This window comes from Hippopotamus amphibius, chromosome 2 (assembly GCF_030028045.1).
Source record: "Hippopotamus amphibius kiboko isolate mHipAmp2 chromosome 2, mHipAmp2.hap2, whole genome shotgun sequence".
Taxonomy (NCBI): Eukaryota; Metazoa; Chordata; class Mammalia; order Artiodactyla; family Hippopotamidae; genus Hippopotamus; species Hippopotamus amphibius.
The window spans coordinates 213,638,898-213,656,034 of NC_080187.1; the positions used below are offsets into that span (position 1 = coordinate 213,638,898).

At 37.7% G+C, this 17,137-nt stretch overlaps 1 protein-coding gene across 5 annotated transcripts in view; it reads left to right on the forward strand.

Moving 5' to 3' along the window:
• NEO1 (neogenin 1) overlaps window positions 1-17,137 on the forward strand; it is a 232,891-nt gene that overhangs the window by 182,064 nt on the left and 33,690 nt on the right. For all 5 annotated transcript variants that reach the window (XM_057723249.1, XM_057723252.1, XM_057723253.1 and 2 more), the window contains exons 10-15: window positions 3,122-3,270; window positions 3,648-3,786; window positions 7,127-7,176; window positions 8,126-8,273; window positions 11,611-11,721; window positions 12,792-12,986. In XM_057723249.1, coding sequence (XP_057579232.1) covers window positions 3,122-3,270; window positions 3,648-3,786; window positions 7,127-7,176; window positions 8,126-8,273; window positions 11,611-11,721; window positions 12,792-12,986 — 792 coding nt within the window. The remainder of the gene's footprint in view (window positions 1-3,121; window positions 3,271-3,647; window positions 3,787-7,126; window positions 7,177-8,125; window positions 8,274-11,610; window positions 11,722-12,791; window positions 12,987-17,137) is intronic.

Here is a 17,137-nt window from a genome sequence, read left to right on the forward strand (position 1 = left end):
GTCTTTGTTATCCTTTTATTTTGCACCATATCTAATGCAGTACCTCACACAGGAAGTAGGTATTTAATAATTGTTATCAGTGGGATTGCCCTCATCTTTATATATGCCGTGCTCTTCTGAATCTCTTCAAGGCTTTACTTGGACCTGTTGTCTTTTCTGCTAAATAATGTTACTTCCAGTTACATTTTTTAAGATTTTCTCCAACTGAAATGAGTGTCAAGTTGATTTATCTTATGTCTACTATGTCTTAACTTTTGGTTGTAAACTATAGGCCAGAAATTATAAGAAGCAGTCAAGTCAGAATTAATGCTTTTCCTATGAGGCTTTCTTCTAAACTTTACCTTCTTTTAACACAGGTTACTGATTTTCCTCAGAGCCTTCTCCAGTTTTCTTTTACTGTTAACTGCACTAGTGTTTCTGTGTTAACAAACTTGCAGTAACAAAAATTTTACTTCAGCTAGAGGGCATGGGAGATAAATTCGTGGAAGTTACTGACCAGGGAATAAACAGATGAAATTAATTTACCACTGAAACTATGGCAATAATTCAGGGACTCTGCTTGAAGGTTGGAATAAGTAAAGTCAAGAAGCCGTGGAACTTCACTTTCTAATCCTGCAGCAAATCATTCATGTGCTAAGGCAGCAAGATGTAAAGATGAGTAAGACTTGACTTCCGTTCACAAGGAGCTTACAGTTTGGTACCAGCAACAGACAAGTAAACGGAATACTGTGATGTACTGTCATCACGAGGAAAGTAGGCAGCATAATCATTTATTCAAGGAGTTTGATTAAAAGAAAGTAGCTAAAAAGAATATAGATAGAAGGGGCAACAGATTCTGGTGAGAATATTTTAGGGGTGGAGAGTGACTATAATTTGTTTTGGCAAAAGAAGAGTTAGTGGAGAGAGATTTGCATTTCATCTCGAGGTATTCAGCCTGTGGCGGGGGAGCTGTAAGTTTTGGAGTCAGCCCTTGGAAAATATTTTGCATTTTCAGCTTTTCAAACCAACTTAAAATTTTTTTCCATTTTTTAATGCTACTGTACAGATGAAAGGAAAGAATTTATTAGCGCCTTTTTTAGGATCATATTTGCCTACATTTAGCCAGTGAATATACTGAAAGTGATTTCAAGGGAATTTCTTCTGTTTCCCTCCCCTTTTAAAAAGTTAGGGTGGGGCTTCCTAGGTGGCGCAGTGGTTGAGAATCCGCCTGCCAATGCAGGGGACACGGGTTCGATCCCTGCTCCAGGAAGATCCCACATGCCGCGGAGCAACTAAGCCTGTGTGCCACAACTATTGAGCCTGCGCTTTAGAGCCCGTGAGCCACAACTATTGAGCCCATGTGCTGCAACTACTGAAGCTCACGTGCCTAGAGCCCGTGCTCTGCAACAAGAGAGGCCACTGCGATGAGGAGCCTGCACACTGCAATGAAGAGTAGCCCCCACTCACTGCAACTAAAAAGAAAGCCCGTGCACAGCAAAAAAGACCCAGCACAGCCAATAAAATTAAAAAAAAAGGGGGGGGGGAAGTTTTCCATAGCAGCAGAAGAATGACAAATCCCACCTGTCAGACTACACAAAATATGCTCTTAACATTAAGTGAATAACATGATTCATGACTAAATAAAGCAAACAACTGTCAGAATAACCATATTCAGGTTTCTCTACTTTGGTAGCAAAACTAGTCTTAAATTGTCATGCTGTTATTTAAGAAAGCCAGTTTGTTTTACGTTTTGTTAGTTTTCCCCCCCTCCTTCAATGTAATGGATGTCTGTTACAGAAGTGCTGGCACCAGAGAAATGGTTTTCAGATATAGACTATCCACCAAAGTGTAAACAATAGGCAACTACTCAGGATTTTTGTGTATATTGGGACTGGAACCTGTCAGTCAGACAAAAAGAATATAGTGGAAAAGGGTGTGAGCTGCTGTAGAATTTGGAGCTGTGCAGACAGTTGGCCACCCCAGTCACAGGGTCTGTACATCCTACACAGGGAGTTGTCGTAATCCCCTAACTGCTCTTCTTGAGTCCACGTTTTGGAACCAGAAAGTGCTCAGCTCCTGGCTCCACCACTCACCAGCTTTCCCATCATTTGGGAATGGTTCTCAGCCTCATCCATAAATAGGGATGGTAACAGTATCCGTCTCGTTTGGGTTAGTGCAAAGATTAAATAAGATGTAACTGAAATACATGTAAAGCACTTAATGCTGGACTGATTGCAAGCATTCAATAAATGGTGGCTATTTTAAAAATTATTATTTATCTAGTCTTGTTGCCTTGCCATTTTTCTTCTGTGCCTGCATTCACATGTTCCTTCTAAATGCAAATCTGGTCATGTCTTGTCATGTTCCTGCTCATAATTTTTAAGTAATTACCCAACACCTACAAGACATAATCTAAACTCATAGCAAGGCCTTAGAAGTTCCCCTTTATCTGGCTCTTATCCTTTTCAGCATTCTCTCTCCCACATCCATTCTCTGTTTCAGCCTAAGCCACACAACACTGTCTTCTCACCTGTCATCTCCATTAACTGGAACAGTTTCCCCCTTGGCGTCTGAGAAAACTACTCATTCTTCCTGCTCCCCAGAAGTCTTCACCAATCCTTGCCTTTCCTAACCACCCCCTCCCAAAGCAGAATTGTGTACTCTCTTCTTTATGTTTTCATTACAGTTGTTTCCTAATCTCTCAGCACTTACAACCTTCTTAGCAACTATTTATGTGTCTGATTTCCATCTGGACTGGGAGTTCTTTCTGGACAGGGACTCTGTCCATCATTCATTGTATCCCCAGAGCCTGGCAAAGGAAGGCTCTCTTTTTGTGATGGTTGCTTTTATGTGATGCAGTCCCACTGCAAAACAAGGATTTTATAAACCATAAGAAGAATTCTGCAGTGTTCACTTTTTTCTTTGAATAAATTTGAGATACTTCACAGATAGTTTTTGGGTTTTGAGTTGTAAAGAGGAAAATCGTTTATATATTATCCTGAAACCACTTCAGTCAAATCACTTGTTTTCTTAGTTTTTATTATTTTAAAAACATGGCCAGTGTGCAGTTATTGCTGAGAATGGTCTCAAGGGGTGCAATAAATGTCATTTATATCTTGCTGTCTTGAAATTTTCTTTGTAGTTCAGCTCCCTGGCCCAGCTCCTAACATCCGAGCATATGCAACTTCACCAACTTCCATCACTGTCACCTGGGAGACACCATTGTCTGGAAATGGGGAAATTCAGAATTACAAACTGTACTACATGGAAAAGGGAACTGATAAAGAACAGGTATAATGTGAAGCCATTTTTTAATACATTGATTGGAATAGTAGAGTTGAAATATATTTCCAAAACTCAATACCTGCTTATCTAGAAATCTGAGGAAAAAAATATGTATAGGAAATGAAAAGTTGACAGATTCTGTTTCTTGGTACCGAGGTTTGTTCTTTAGTTTTTGCCAGCAAGGATCACTGTACATCAAGGAGTATTTCTGAGCAAATTGTCAGTGTTTATGATTAACTTGCTTTGACTGTTAAATAACATTCTGTAAAAGGGATAAAAATCTGTATTATGTCAAATAGAGAGTTTGTATAATTAATTTTTTATGTTGCAGCATTTCTTTTGGCTTGAATTGTGTATATATAAATTGTTTTATTTTATTCAAGGATGTTGATGTTTCAAGTCACTCCCACACCATTAATGGGTTGAAAAAATATACAGAGTATAGTTTCCGAGTGGTGGCCTACAATAAACACGGTCCTGGAGTCTCCACACAAGATGTTGCTGTTCGAACGTTTTCAGATGGTGAGTCTTTCTTCCTCTGGAACCATGCTTGGGGGCCCTGGGGGCGTAGTCGCAGGATCCTGGGCTTTGATGTCAAGAAGATCTGGTTTCCAATACCAGTTCTGGTAATGTGACTTTGGTCAGGTCATTTCACATGTCTGAGCATGCTTCCTTACATGTGTAATGTAGATAATTCCAACCTCACTGGGTTGCTGTAAAGATCCAGTGAGAGAGCATAGAACATGTAGTGCCTGATACTGAATAGCTTCTTGGTATTTTTATTTTTAGCAGATGCTTTTGTGTAAGTAAATACTACTGCTTGTTCATAGAACAGACCATCCCAGGGCTGTTGGAAGGCTGGCCTTGCTCTAGCAATCATATTTGCATGCAAAATACGTCTTTTAAGTTCCTCAGTATTTTATGACAGTTTATTTCTCACCTGTGACTGAATTTCTAAGCTAAGTTATTTGCTTATACCCATGACCTAAAGCAGTCGTTTTCAAAACATAGCTTGCCAATGAGATTGAGTAGGTCGAGACCAGCATTTTTTTAAAAATATTTTTAGAGTAGAACAGAAAATAGCAGTTCATTGCACTTAGTGTATGTATTGTATCCTGAAACTCAGCTAAGTCAAAGTGCTACAGAAATGTCTTTTTCTAAAAAGATGTGTGTATATATCTATAGCCCTTATATACAAACAAGTGTGCTTTGGAAGCTATAGTTTGACTCCTTTAAGCAAGTGATCAGACATCACATCACCAATAAAGGGGCAGACTGACATCATGTGATGTGTTGCATCGAGAAAGACATAACTTCACCTATTTCACCTATGTTATATCCATGCCAGATATGTTTAATTTAAATATTATCATGATGAAAAACTAGACGTATCCAAATGGATGGACGTTCTGCAAAAAAATAAACTGGCCTGAATTCTTGGAAAATGTTAGTTTCATGAAAGAAACAAAAAAGGTAAAAGAAAGGTAGGGGAATCCTTCTAGACTCTAGATTAAAGGAAAGTAAAGACACATGAAATAAAGTAAAACAGGGCTTCCTAGGTGGCGCAGTGGTTGAGAATCCACCTGACAATGCAGGGGACACGGGTTCGATCCCTGCTCCAGGAAGATCCCACATGTCTCAGAGCAACTAAGCCTGTGTGTCACAACTATTGAGCCCATGTGCTGCAACTGCTGAAGCCCACGAGCCTAGAGCCTTGCTCCGCAACAGGAGAAGCCATGGCAATGAGCAGCCCACGCACCACAACGAAGAGTAGCCCCCACTCACAGCAACTAAAAAGAAACCCATCGCACAGCAAAAAAGACCCAGCACAGCCAGTAAAATAACTATATAACTAAATAAATAAATTAAAAAAAAATAAAAAATGAAAAAAAATAAAGTAAAACAAGTATGATTTTTGATTCCTGAATCTGGGAGTAAAAACAGCTATAAAGGACACTCTTGGTACAATTACTTAATGTTAGGTTGGTATAGTATCAGGCAGTTTTAAATATTAGATATGTTATTAGGTTAGTAGATAATATTTTTATGTTGATTAGATTTTTAATGTGGTCATTATATTATAATTTTGTTTAATTTATAGTAATGTTTTCAAAACCTTAGAATGTTTTTGTTCTTAGGAGATACACACTGCAGTATTTAGGAGTGAAGTGTCATGGTGATTGTAACTGTCTCTCAGCTATTTAGAAACAGTATGTAGTTAGATGACTGTCTGTATGAATACAGTGAGAGAAATTAAGCATATGTGGCAGACTATTAACAATTGGCAAATCCAGGGAAAGAATACATGGTGTTCATTGTTTGCTTCTTGCCACTCTTTGTGCTTGACATTTTTCAAGATAAAAAGTTGGGAAAAATAAATACAAACTGTAGTTTGGATAGTCAGCTACATTAGACTGTGTTTAAGGTAGGCTTTTTAAGTCTGCCCGTGAGCCAGTTTTAACTGCATTAAGTGGGTTGGCATGCTGACTCCAGTGCCTGCCACAGGAGCTGTGTGTGTCTCAGCATGGTGGTTAAGGGCAGCACTTAAGAGGAAGACAGATCTTGGTTCCTGTACCAGTTGAAACAAATACCTTGGGCAAGTTAACTGCCCTGAGCCACATCTATAGTTTTCTCATCTATAAAATGGGAGTAATAATAGAAACTTCTTTGCAGGATTGTTGTAAGGATTAAGTACCTGCCAGGTAGGAACATGTAGCAAATCTTAGCTATGTGGTGGGGAAGAAGACAGCAACAATTGTGTTGGTGCCTCTGCAGCTGAGTCAGAGGTTCTTAACAGGGAGATGATTGAAACCATCCATGGACTGTTTTCAAAACACAGGTTCCTAAGTCCTTCTCCAGACCCTCTGTGCCTGAATCTCTGGATTGAGGCCTGATGCACTTTGTTAGCACAGGATACAACAGTGAATAAGAAATAGTCTCTATCTTCCAGAAGCCTGTAGCACAGTAAGCACTTAGTTATGTGCCTGGTCACCAAATGTCAGAGAATGGGTGGGAGAAATTTCCATGGATGGATTAGGAGGGAAGAGGAAAAGTTAGCATTTTGTGATTGGAGAAGAAACTAATCAGGTTTACTTAAGTTTTCTTTGCTTCCTATAGTTACTATAAAAGGAGATGCTGAAGGGTGTTTGGACCATAAACTTTGAGATACCCCTGTCTTATGTTCTAATATGTGAGAAACTAAAGTTATACAGCTGTTTTTTTTAACTGAGAGTCCCAAACTTCTCACATCTGAATGAGTGTTCTCTGCTATATAGTTGCCTGGGGAAGCCAGATGATTTCTTCACTGTACTGTCATTGCTTAAAAATCTCTTTGCTCTACTTGGAAACTGCCTTCAAAACCAGTTTAGGAACCCCACAGGAAAGCCAAGGTCATTGGTTTGTGTACATCACATATTAGACTCATAATGATTTTACCCAGTTGATTCACTTGCTGTATTCATTAGACTTGTTTTCAGAAAATGTTTCCCAAGATAAAGATATGCTATTCCCAAGAATAGTCAGAAGAATACATTAAAGGTTCAGAATGTATTCGGGGTCTAGAAAAGTTTAGAGTCACCGTCATATCCTTGAAATAGGTATCTGACTTCCCGAAGGTACAGCCTGACTTGGGTATGGATGTGTATACATGAATGTGTCTCATTATTTTAAATGAATCAAATATGGGCACACCTAATCCAAATGCTGTCAACATGAGGGCACTGGCTGCTGGGTTAGACCTTCAGGTTGTATATCAGTGTTTGAGATGTGCATTTGTGTAAAGTCTAGCCAAGAATAGTCACGTGATGGGGGATATGTAATGGAAATTTTTTTTCTTTTTTCTTTTTTTTTTTTGCCTGTGCAGTTCCCAGTGCTGCTCCTCAGAATCTGTCTTTAGAAGTAAGAAATTCAAAGGTAAAACTCTATATTGCTGTTGTTCATTTTTACTGGTATCCTGTTAAGCCTCAGAAGGGCTTATAAAGAGAGAGATTCTGTATCAAAACAATCATAATCAAGCAGAGAAATAAAGTGACATAGATATTACACTTGCCAATTTAAAGCTGGACTGAGAAACCAACTCCTGTTTATCCTGTTTAGCCTTTCTGCAAGCGTATTGCTAGTACTATGTAAATCATGACATTGTAGATGTCAGCCATCCAGAACCTTGGTGACGAGGTAGAAAGAGGTACGTTGTTTATGTTAGCATAGCCGCTTAGTACTGTGAGGTGAGCCAGTGTGAATCAAAGGCAGGCGTCTGTCAGATGGTTGCATTGCTGAAGCTGTCCCTCCTGGTCAGGTTCACTGTGCACAAAGGCCATGTGTGCTTCTCAGATGCCCAGAGCCCCTCCTGGGCTGCATAGACAACTGAGACAGTCCGTCCTTTCGCAAAGGACTTATGGGACTCCTTTTCCTTAAAGAAACAACCAGCTGTTGATTAACAGTCCCCTCTTTGAATAGTTTTAGACAGAAATTGTCTAATTTTGCTGTTCCTACCTTCTAGATAGAGGAGAACCTTACACCTAACAATAGTTTACTTCCTAATCTACATGCCTCTGACCTTATGTTTGTTTTCCTTCAAAAACTTTCCTGAGGCTTTTGCCCAAAATCTTCATTCTATGAAAATAGGAGATCAAGTGCCCAGGGTATACTGCCCACAAATACAGTCTCTCCATTCGATCTTTGAGAGTTTTAAAATTAAAAACTATTTTTCAGAGATTATTAAATAACTTAGTAAAATTCTGTCTGAACACTCTGTTGCCTTTGTGGTTCCTTCTCTTACACATTGAATTCGGAGTAATAATACATAAAACAGGACCAACATTTGATATATTCAGTCTTTTCCCTACAATCTTGTCTTTCCCAGAGTATTGTGATTCACTGGCAGTCACCTCCTCCAGCCACACAAAATGGGCAGATTACTGGCTACAAGGTTCGCTACCGAAAGGCTTCCCGAAAGAGTGATGTCACTGAGACCTTGGTGACTGGCACACAGCTGTCACAGCTGATTGAAGGTAAGCTGCTTTGCACACTGGCAGGAGTTAGGAGATGGTATCTCTCCCAAACATTGAATTACGCTAGTCTAATGACTGCTCTGGGCCATTGACTTATGCAAAGCAAAAATGGTTTAAAAGAATTTGTAACAGTTCGGTCTACTTGTGACTTGATAGAAATTAGTGGAAAACACTGTTACAGGTTCTGCCTTCTCTAGTGAAATTGTGTTTGAGTTTCTTTGCCTTACTTGTGTCTTTCTGTATTCTCCATGTTTTCTTTTTTGAAAACAAAAATATATATATATGTATATATTGTTCTTTTGTAATCTGAAAAAAGGGTTAAACAGAGCTATATAAGCAAAGAATCCACTCAATCTAGTTGGTAGCAGAGGCCTACAAAATGATTTCTATTAACACTGGCACCACTCGGGTATGTGAGGCCTGAAACAGCATTTGTGAATAGGCACAGCCATGCAATAATCATTCTTGCTACTGTGGACATGATAAAGTTGTAGAAAATTCTGTCAGGGGTAGCTCTTTTATATAGTTCTCCGTTTATGTTCAACAGAGCAAGTGGCACAGTTGATAAAAAATAGACCCTAATCCATCTCTAATATAGAAGAGTTACCCCCCTCTTCCTTCCTTAGGTAGGGGAAGTAGAGTTGGCTTAGCCAGAGCAAGTTGGCTTTGCAGGAGAAGCATAGGAAGAGGATGAAGTGTTTTTTTGCTGTTTGGATGTTGGAATCGTGTTAAAGAAGAATAGAGACAGATGCCCCTAAGAAACCATTTTGGGGTTTCCTAGCAGAGCTGGTAGAAGAGAACTACCAAGAATTGGAGGTATTATCATTATTATATAAGCCTTGAGAATTAATTTCCTCACCCTTGGGGAATTCTAATCTTTTCTTACATTGCTTTCCTCTTGGGTAGGCATGAAAGAATTAGAGAAGCTTGACATCAGCTGCTTTCCTATGGCCAGATTCTTGATAGAACCAAGATCTGGGGTAAAAAAGTGTAATGGGTCTTTTCTTCAGTATAGGTATAGGTACAGGTATAGATTTCTAAAAATTGAGAGAGCCAGTGACAGTAAAAACTGTACTCCAGTTAACCAGCAAGCTTTCCTCTGTACTTCTCACCTCATGGATAGGATTAACTTCTTTCAAAGTAGGAGAAGGTGAATGTTTGTCTTCAAGGGTATCTGTCAGTCTTCTAGTTTCCTCTCGTGAACCCCACAGCTCTAAGCTGCAGCAGGTAAATATGGCTGTAGGGGTGTTGCTGAGAAATCTCATCTAAGGAGCATTACAGCAAAATTGGTTATGAAATTGGTCATGTTCTTAAAAGTCAGTCTGATTTTACTTGACACAGATAAATAACATTTCCTAAAGAGAAGGCTTTTATTTTGAATATTTAATAGTAGATATTTATTGTATACCATGCACTCTTCTTGTTTCTAATAAATAAAAATACAGGCCTTGTCCTTGAAGAGACTTATTTTCTCAATGAAACATTTGATATATAAGCAAAGTACCACTTTCACCATAAAAATAGCCTTTTCTTTTTTTTTTTTTTTTTAATTTTATTTATTATTTTTTGGGGGGTACACCAAGTTCAATCATCTGTTTTTATACACATATCCCCGTATTAAAATAGCCTTTTCTTTATCAAGAAAACTCCTGCATTTTAAACGCATATTTCGACTCATTCATTTGCTTGCTAGACTGTATTGAACTTTTACGAGCGTGTGCTGGCACTGGGTGCACAGTGGTGAGCTACAGTGAAGGTCATTCTTCTCTTGAAGCATCAACTTGAAGTTGATAAGTGTTAGAAAACAGGGTGCGTTCCCAGGATCCTGTGCTGAGCTACACGTTATAGGACTTTTAAGTTTCAGCCAGAAGTAATTGTTATTTCTTCTTTTTGTACCACTTGCAGCACTAAACACGTGCTGCCATATCTTTATAATACGAATCGAGTGCCTTGGTTTCAGTCAGTGAGCCCTCTAGGGTATCTCGAGGGAGAGGAGCTCAGCCTCTGTACTCACACGCCTTTCTGACTTTCACCTGCTCATGTGCATGCTCTCTCTCACTTGCTCTTTCCCTCTCTTACATTCCAGCTCCCCAGAGGAGAGGGAATGATAATCTGGTTGAATTCTTCAGGGTTCTCAATTGAACCATGTTTGCTAATAATCCAGATTGTTGTCTGTTACAGTTGCAAATGCCTGGGTAGCCCACTCTGGCACTTCCTGTTCAGTGTGTGCAGGGAGGAGACAGAGAGTTCAGCTGACATGGGCCCAGTCATTCTGCTTCTCCTCCTGTCTTGCTTCTTGCTTTCTTGTGGACAGACAGAATCAGAATGCCCTGCAGAGAACAGAACCTCTCTCCTCTCATACCACATGACAGGATTGATTAACTGAGCCAGGGCTCATTCTGCATCCTGGCCAGCTTCTCTCTCAATAGCTCTCTCTTTGGAGTTTCTGTACTATGTTGCTGGCCAAAGATCCTGCTATTTGAATATGAGGAGGTAGGGTAATTTTTTATAACCCTTAAAAGACCTATTGCAATATCTGGTATCTAAGTGCTCTAAAAATGCATGTGAACTGTATACTTAAAAATTACTAAGATGGTAAATTTTATGTTATATGTATTTTAGCATATTAAAAAGAGAAAAAATGGAAGCATGAATATATGAATAGCTGACCATATTAATATTGACTATTACCCCACTTTGTAGGGTAGACTTTTACATGTAGATCTTTGTTGCCTTCGATACATTGGTATATCATGTACTTTGTTAGCTGATAGTAAATAAGAAAGATTGCATAGTAAAAAGGCTTTATTCTTCTTTTACTTATTGTATATACTTATGGGCAGTAGGCTGTTGAGAAATAGATTTCTAGGCCATGTTTGATGTTTAAAAATTTTTCTACCGTGGTTATGGGGTGGCCCAAAGAACAGAGGTACACTGGTAGGAGTTATACCTCTGCATTATTTTCTGGTCTTTGGTGCCTTCTGAGACCAACTGACTTTGTTCCTTTGTTGTAACTCTTTCATACCTTTGGCCTCTTTTTGGCCTTATCCTTCTTAGTAACAAAATGAAAGGATTGCGTTAAATGATCTCTAAACTGCCTTTAAGCTCTTTTAAAAGATCTGAAATAGGGCTTCAGCCTCTACTTCAGAGGTGGGAGCTCCTCTGTGCTGTATTTATGTATTGCTTGTTTTGTATTAACTTTAACTGAAGTGTTATCAAGATAGTAGCTTTGTATTAAATTGGTGGATGAGATACTTGCTTTAATGAGAGAGTGATAATCTTTTGTTTTTCCAAAGCTCTTGTTTCAGACTTTTTTTTTTCTTCGTTTGGGTTGTAGGTCTTGATCGGGGGACTGAATATAATTTCCGAGTGGCTGCTCTAACAGTCAATGGTACAGGCCCGGCTACTGACTGGCTGTCTGCTGAAACTTTTGAAAGTGACTTAGATGGTAAGAACAGTAATCAGCAGGGTTGGCACAGGCAAGGTGCTAACTGAAGTCAAAAGAGTCAGGATGGAGAGGCACAGATTTGGGTGTATGTGTCTTCATTCTATGAACTTTAGTGGCTTATACTGCTGTCATTCCTGTAATACAGCAAGTCTCCTGGAATGTATTTTTTTTTATAGTGGCTTTTAGAGAACTGTCCCTTTGAGCAGAACCAGAACATGTAAAAATGTACAAGTGTTTTAAGTCTTTACTTTTTACAAGGCCATTAAGTAGATGGATAATCTAAAATTTAAGGCTGAACCACATATGTTGTGCCTTTATTTCAGTTACAGTTTCCTTTTTCTCTTAGTCCTGGAAACCTTGCCCTTTTTCTCTCCTGTTTATATGGGGGTGTGTGTGTACCTCTGTCAGAGATAGGTACTACACTTAAAAGACAAAATACCTGGGTACTTACTCTGATTCTTTGTTTACTAATTTTTTAATTGAAATTTATGCCTTGAAATAATGTGTGTGAAAGATACTGTAAATTGCCACCTTTTAAAGCCTCTTAGTCTCCCACCATTTAAATCTATTTGTGGTTCTAAAGCTTCATATTTTCTGACTTACCATCTTACATTGGGGAGTAAATAATTGATATCATTGCTGTAATGTGATACCAGATCACCTGTTCACAGCAGACTTCTAATTAGTTGGTGTTGTGCCTTTCTCACTCCACCTGGTTGAGTTTGGAAATCAAATGTGGGACCAAGAGGAATGGGTAACTATTGAAAGACAATTTATTTGTTTTTCTCCATTGGGAAGAGGTTTTTGGATCTCTTTGTCTTCCCTTCCAAATTAATACTGCAGTGTCTGGTATTTCAGGCTGTTTGAGTTTGTTTTCTTAGACTGCAATAAAACCATGGGCCATACTTTACTATACGCATACAGATTCTTTTTGAATTCTTGGGAATAATGGAGAAAACTTAGCCCTAAATAATTTGGCAGAAGGCTGGACACCATTCCCCAAGGAAAATGAAATATTCTAAAGGAAGGTAGAGCTGAATCTCATCTTGCTTTTCCACTTTCCTTCCCAGAAACTCGTGTTCCCGAAGTGCCTAGTTCTCTTCACGTGCGCCCACTTGTCACTAGCATTGTAGTCAGCTGGACACCTCCGGAGAATCAGAACATTGTGGTCAGAGGTTACGCCATTGGTTATGGCATTGGCAGCCCGCATGCCCAGACCGTAAAAGTGGACTATAAACAGCGCTATTACACCATTGAAAATCTGGGTATGTGTGCCAAGTAGAGGAAGTAATTGCACATGTGCTTGCTTTCTTTCTAACTTTTTATTGTATAATAATTTTATTTTTACAGAAAACTTTGGAAAATAGTACAAAGAGTTTTTATATATCCTTCACCCAGATTCCCCAAAAGTTAACATTTTACCATATGTGCTTTATCTGCTATATGTACCTGTTTTTTTTCTCAGAACCATTTGACAGTAAGTTGCAGACATGATGCCCCTCTATCCACTAATACTTTAATGTGCATTTCCTAAAAATAAGGACATTTTCTAACATAACCACAGTGCAGTATCAAAATTAGCAAATTAACTGAGACAATATCTGCAGACTTTATTTATATTTTACTAGTTGTCTCATTAATGTCCTTTATAACAAAAGAGAAACATTGTTTTCTGTTGCAGGATCACATGTTGTATTTAGTTATTGTGTTTCGTTTTCTTTTATATGGAGCAGTTCCTTGGTTTTTTCTTGACTTTCATGACTATGACATTTTTGAAAAGTATAGATCGTTTATATTTTATAGACGGTCCCTCAATTTAGACTTGTGTAATATTTCCTCATTACATTCAGCTTATGCATTTTTGGAAGGAGTAATATAGATGTGTATGTTCTTGTCAGTGCATCATATCAGGAGGCACATGAGAGCCTAACACCAGTGATGTTAACTGTAACCAGTTGGTTAACGTGATATCTTCTGCATTTCTCCACTATAAAGTTATTATTTTTTCCTTCATAATTAAAAAGTACATTTTAGGGGAGATACCTTGGGTCTTTGAGTCTTGTTTCTTGTCAAACTTCTACTCACTGGTTTGAGTATCTTTTGTAACAGTTATTACTATGGTGTTTCCCAAGTGGTGATTTTCTAATTCCATTGTTTCTTCTATATTTATTAGCATTCTTTGATAAGGAAGAGCTTTCCTTCTCTTCCATAGTGAATGGGAATCTCTTTATAACTGTGTAACTTTATAATCTCTTTATAACTATCTGTTTGATACCTCCCATCTTTCTTTGAGCACTTTCTTCCTTTCTGAAACAATAAGATGTTTCAGGCTTAACTGATATTTTCTAGCCTTTGCCCTTGAATCAGCCATTGCTCCTGGTTTCTTTTATAGGAAATGATATTTAGAAACCAATATCTGAGCACTATACATGCTTATTGTTACTGGGGTAGAAATCCTCAGGAATTTATTAAAAAGCCTGTTAAAACTATAACTGAGTTTAAAAGGTTACAAGATACAAAGTCAATATACTGAAACAGTTGTATTTCCACCTACTAACAATAAGCAATTGGAAATTGGAATTAAAATAACAATACCACTTGATAGCATCAAAAACATGAAATACTTAGGAAGAAACTTTAAATATATATATATAAGATCTGTGCACTGAAGAGTGGAAAATGATTGCTGAGAGAAAGTAAAGAGGACTTAAATAAATGGAGATACCATGGTCTTGGATTGGGGGACAATATATTACAGCGATGATCCTCTGCAATGCAATCCCAAGTAAAATCCCAGTAGACTTTTTTCTAGATGTTGATAAACTTATTCTAAAATTTACATGAAGAGTCGAAGGAGCTGATATAGCCAGACTTTTTTGAAAAAGAATAATAAAGTTTAGAAGACCCATACTATGTGATTTCAGGACTTACAAAGCTACAGGTTTCCAAGACATTGTGGTGGTGTTGGTGTAAAGGGAGGTGTTATAAATCAATGGAACAGAGTAGAGTCCAGAAATAGATGCATATGGTCAATTGATTTTTGACAAAAATACTGAGATAGTTCAATGGGAAGAGGATAGTCTTTTCAACAAAAGGTATGGGAATAATTGGATATCTGTATGACCCTTTATGCATCTTTATTGACCCTTATCTCATACCATACACAAAAACAGATCTAAGTACAACAGATAAAACTGTAAAACTTCTGGTAGAAAAGAGAAAAAAATCTTCATAACTTTGGAGTAGGCTAGGGTCTCTTAGGATGCAAAAAAGCACAAAATAAAAAATGAAAAATTAATAAATTTGGCTTCATCAAAATTTAAAACTTCTACATGGAAAGACAGCCATAAGAAGAAAAGGTGAGCCACAGACTAGGAGCAAATGCTCATCATTCAAGTACCGGACAGAGAATTTGAGTCTGGAATATGTTAAAGAAAAAGAAAACAAAACCCTCTAACAATTCAATAAGAAGATAACAATCCAGTAAAAAAGGAGGCAAAAGATTTGGATGGGCAGTATACCAAAGAAGATGATATATGAGTGGACAATAAGCACATGAAAAGATTCTCACTTCATTAATTATCAAAAAATGCAAATAAAGCCACAATGAAATATGTAGAATTGCTAAAATTTAATAGACTGATAATACCAGTTATCAGCAAGGATGCGGAACTGGAACTCATGCTTGCTGGTAGGAATGTCTGATGATACAGCCACCTTAGAAAACAGTTTGGAAGTTTCTTAAAAAGTTGACCGTACACCCCAACATTCCCACTCATAGATAATTAACCAAGAGAAATAAAGACACATGTCTGCACAAAGACTTCTACACAGATGTTCATAATAGATTTATTTATAATAATCTAAAAGGGGTAAACAAGTAAGTGGTAAATCTATATCCATACAGTGGACTACTACTCAGCAATTAAAAGAAATAGGCTATGAATACATGCAACAAAATGAATCTCACAAACATGCTGAGCAAAAGAAGCCAAACACGAGAGAGTACATACTGTGTTGTTACATTTTTATGAAATTATAGAGTGGACAGCACTTACTTATAGTGACACAGCAAGATGAGTGGTTGCCTGGAAACTGGGGTGGTGGACACTGACTATAAGGGACATAAGGGAACTCTCTGGAGTGTTGGAAATATTCTCTATCTTGATTGTGGTCATGATTACACAGGTATATATATTTGTCAAAATTAAAAGTGTACATTTACATGGGTACATTTTATTGTATACTAATCATGCCTCAAAGTCAAGTTACAAAGCCAAAATTTTGAGATACAGCAATATTTTATAATAGAAAATGAATTGATTTGGGTAGATATAATTACTTTTCCAAATTGGATTATATCATTATTGAGATCTCTCTTTGAAAGACTTGCCTTTTAATTCAGAATCTTCCCTGACCAACGTTTTTATTCACATTGTTTCTTTGTAAATCTTTCTTAAGGACAGTTTTATGGGTCTGACAAATTACTTACCTTCATCTTTTCTAGTAGAAAATAAGCAGCAATCTAATGCTTTATTCATAAACATAGTAACCTTTCTCTTCTTCCTTTCAAGAAGAACCATCACAGTTAACCTAGGAAGTGTTCCTCACATGAACAGTCTTACAAGGCAATTGTAGGAAAGCAAAAGAATAGGATAGGATAAAAATACCTCTGTAGTGACCCACTCCTACTGTTTCCTTTATGACACTGCTGAAATGAAAATCCTCTGCCGTGTGTAGGCAATATGTGGTCTTTGACCTTCCAGTGCTTTCAGTCTAATAGGAGAAGAAGTGTAACACACAGGAAACGATGAAATGAGGTGAAGTCAAGTATGTTCAGAGAAGGGAGAGGTGGTAAGGCGCAGTAGAGCAGTCAGGGAAGAAGCCTGATCGAAAGACTGAGCCAGAATAGTGATTGAAAAGAAGGAATGAGAAGGAGCATTGCATGTGCTGAAGACAGATTTTATTAGTAAAGAGAGTGTACATTGAGAAGCAGCAAAAAATTAATTTGGCATAAAGTAAAATAAGCTTACTATATTTATGATCATAGATCTAAGATAAATATAATGTTGAACAAAAGTCATCAGTTGAGAAATACATTTAGGAATTCATTTATTAATCAAACTAGAGCTCTCTCCTGAGCTTCAGATCCATGTAAACATCTGCTTGATGGATATTTGCACTGGGATATGTCCCACACTCTGTCGTAATTTAATCAAAATTAAAGTTAGTATCTTCTGCAAATTGTCAATCAATCAGCAAATACCCCAGACGCTGTGCTAGAGATAGGGCAGAGAATCAAACAGACATGATCCCAATTATTAGAAATAATACAAGTTTTAAATAATTGAAATTGTTTATAGAGTACTGAGGAAGAGAAATGAGGTACTACAGGCAATGTAACTGGAGAGGCTAA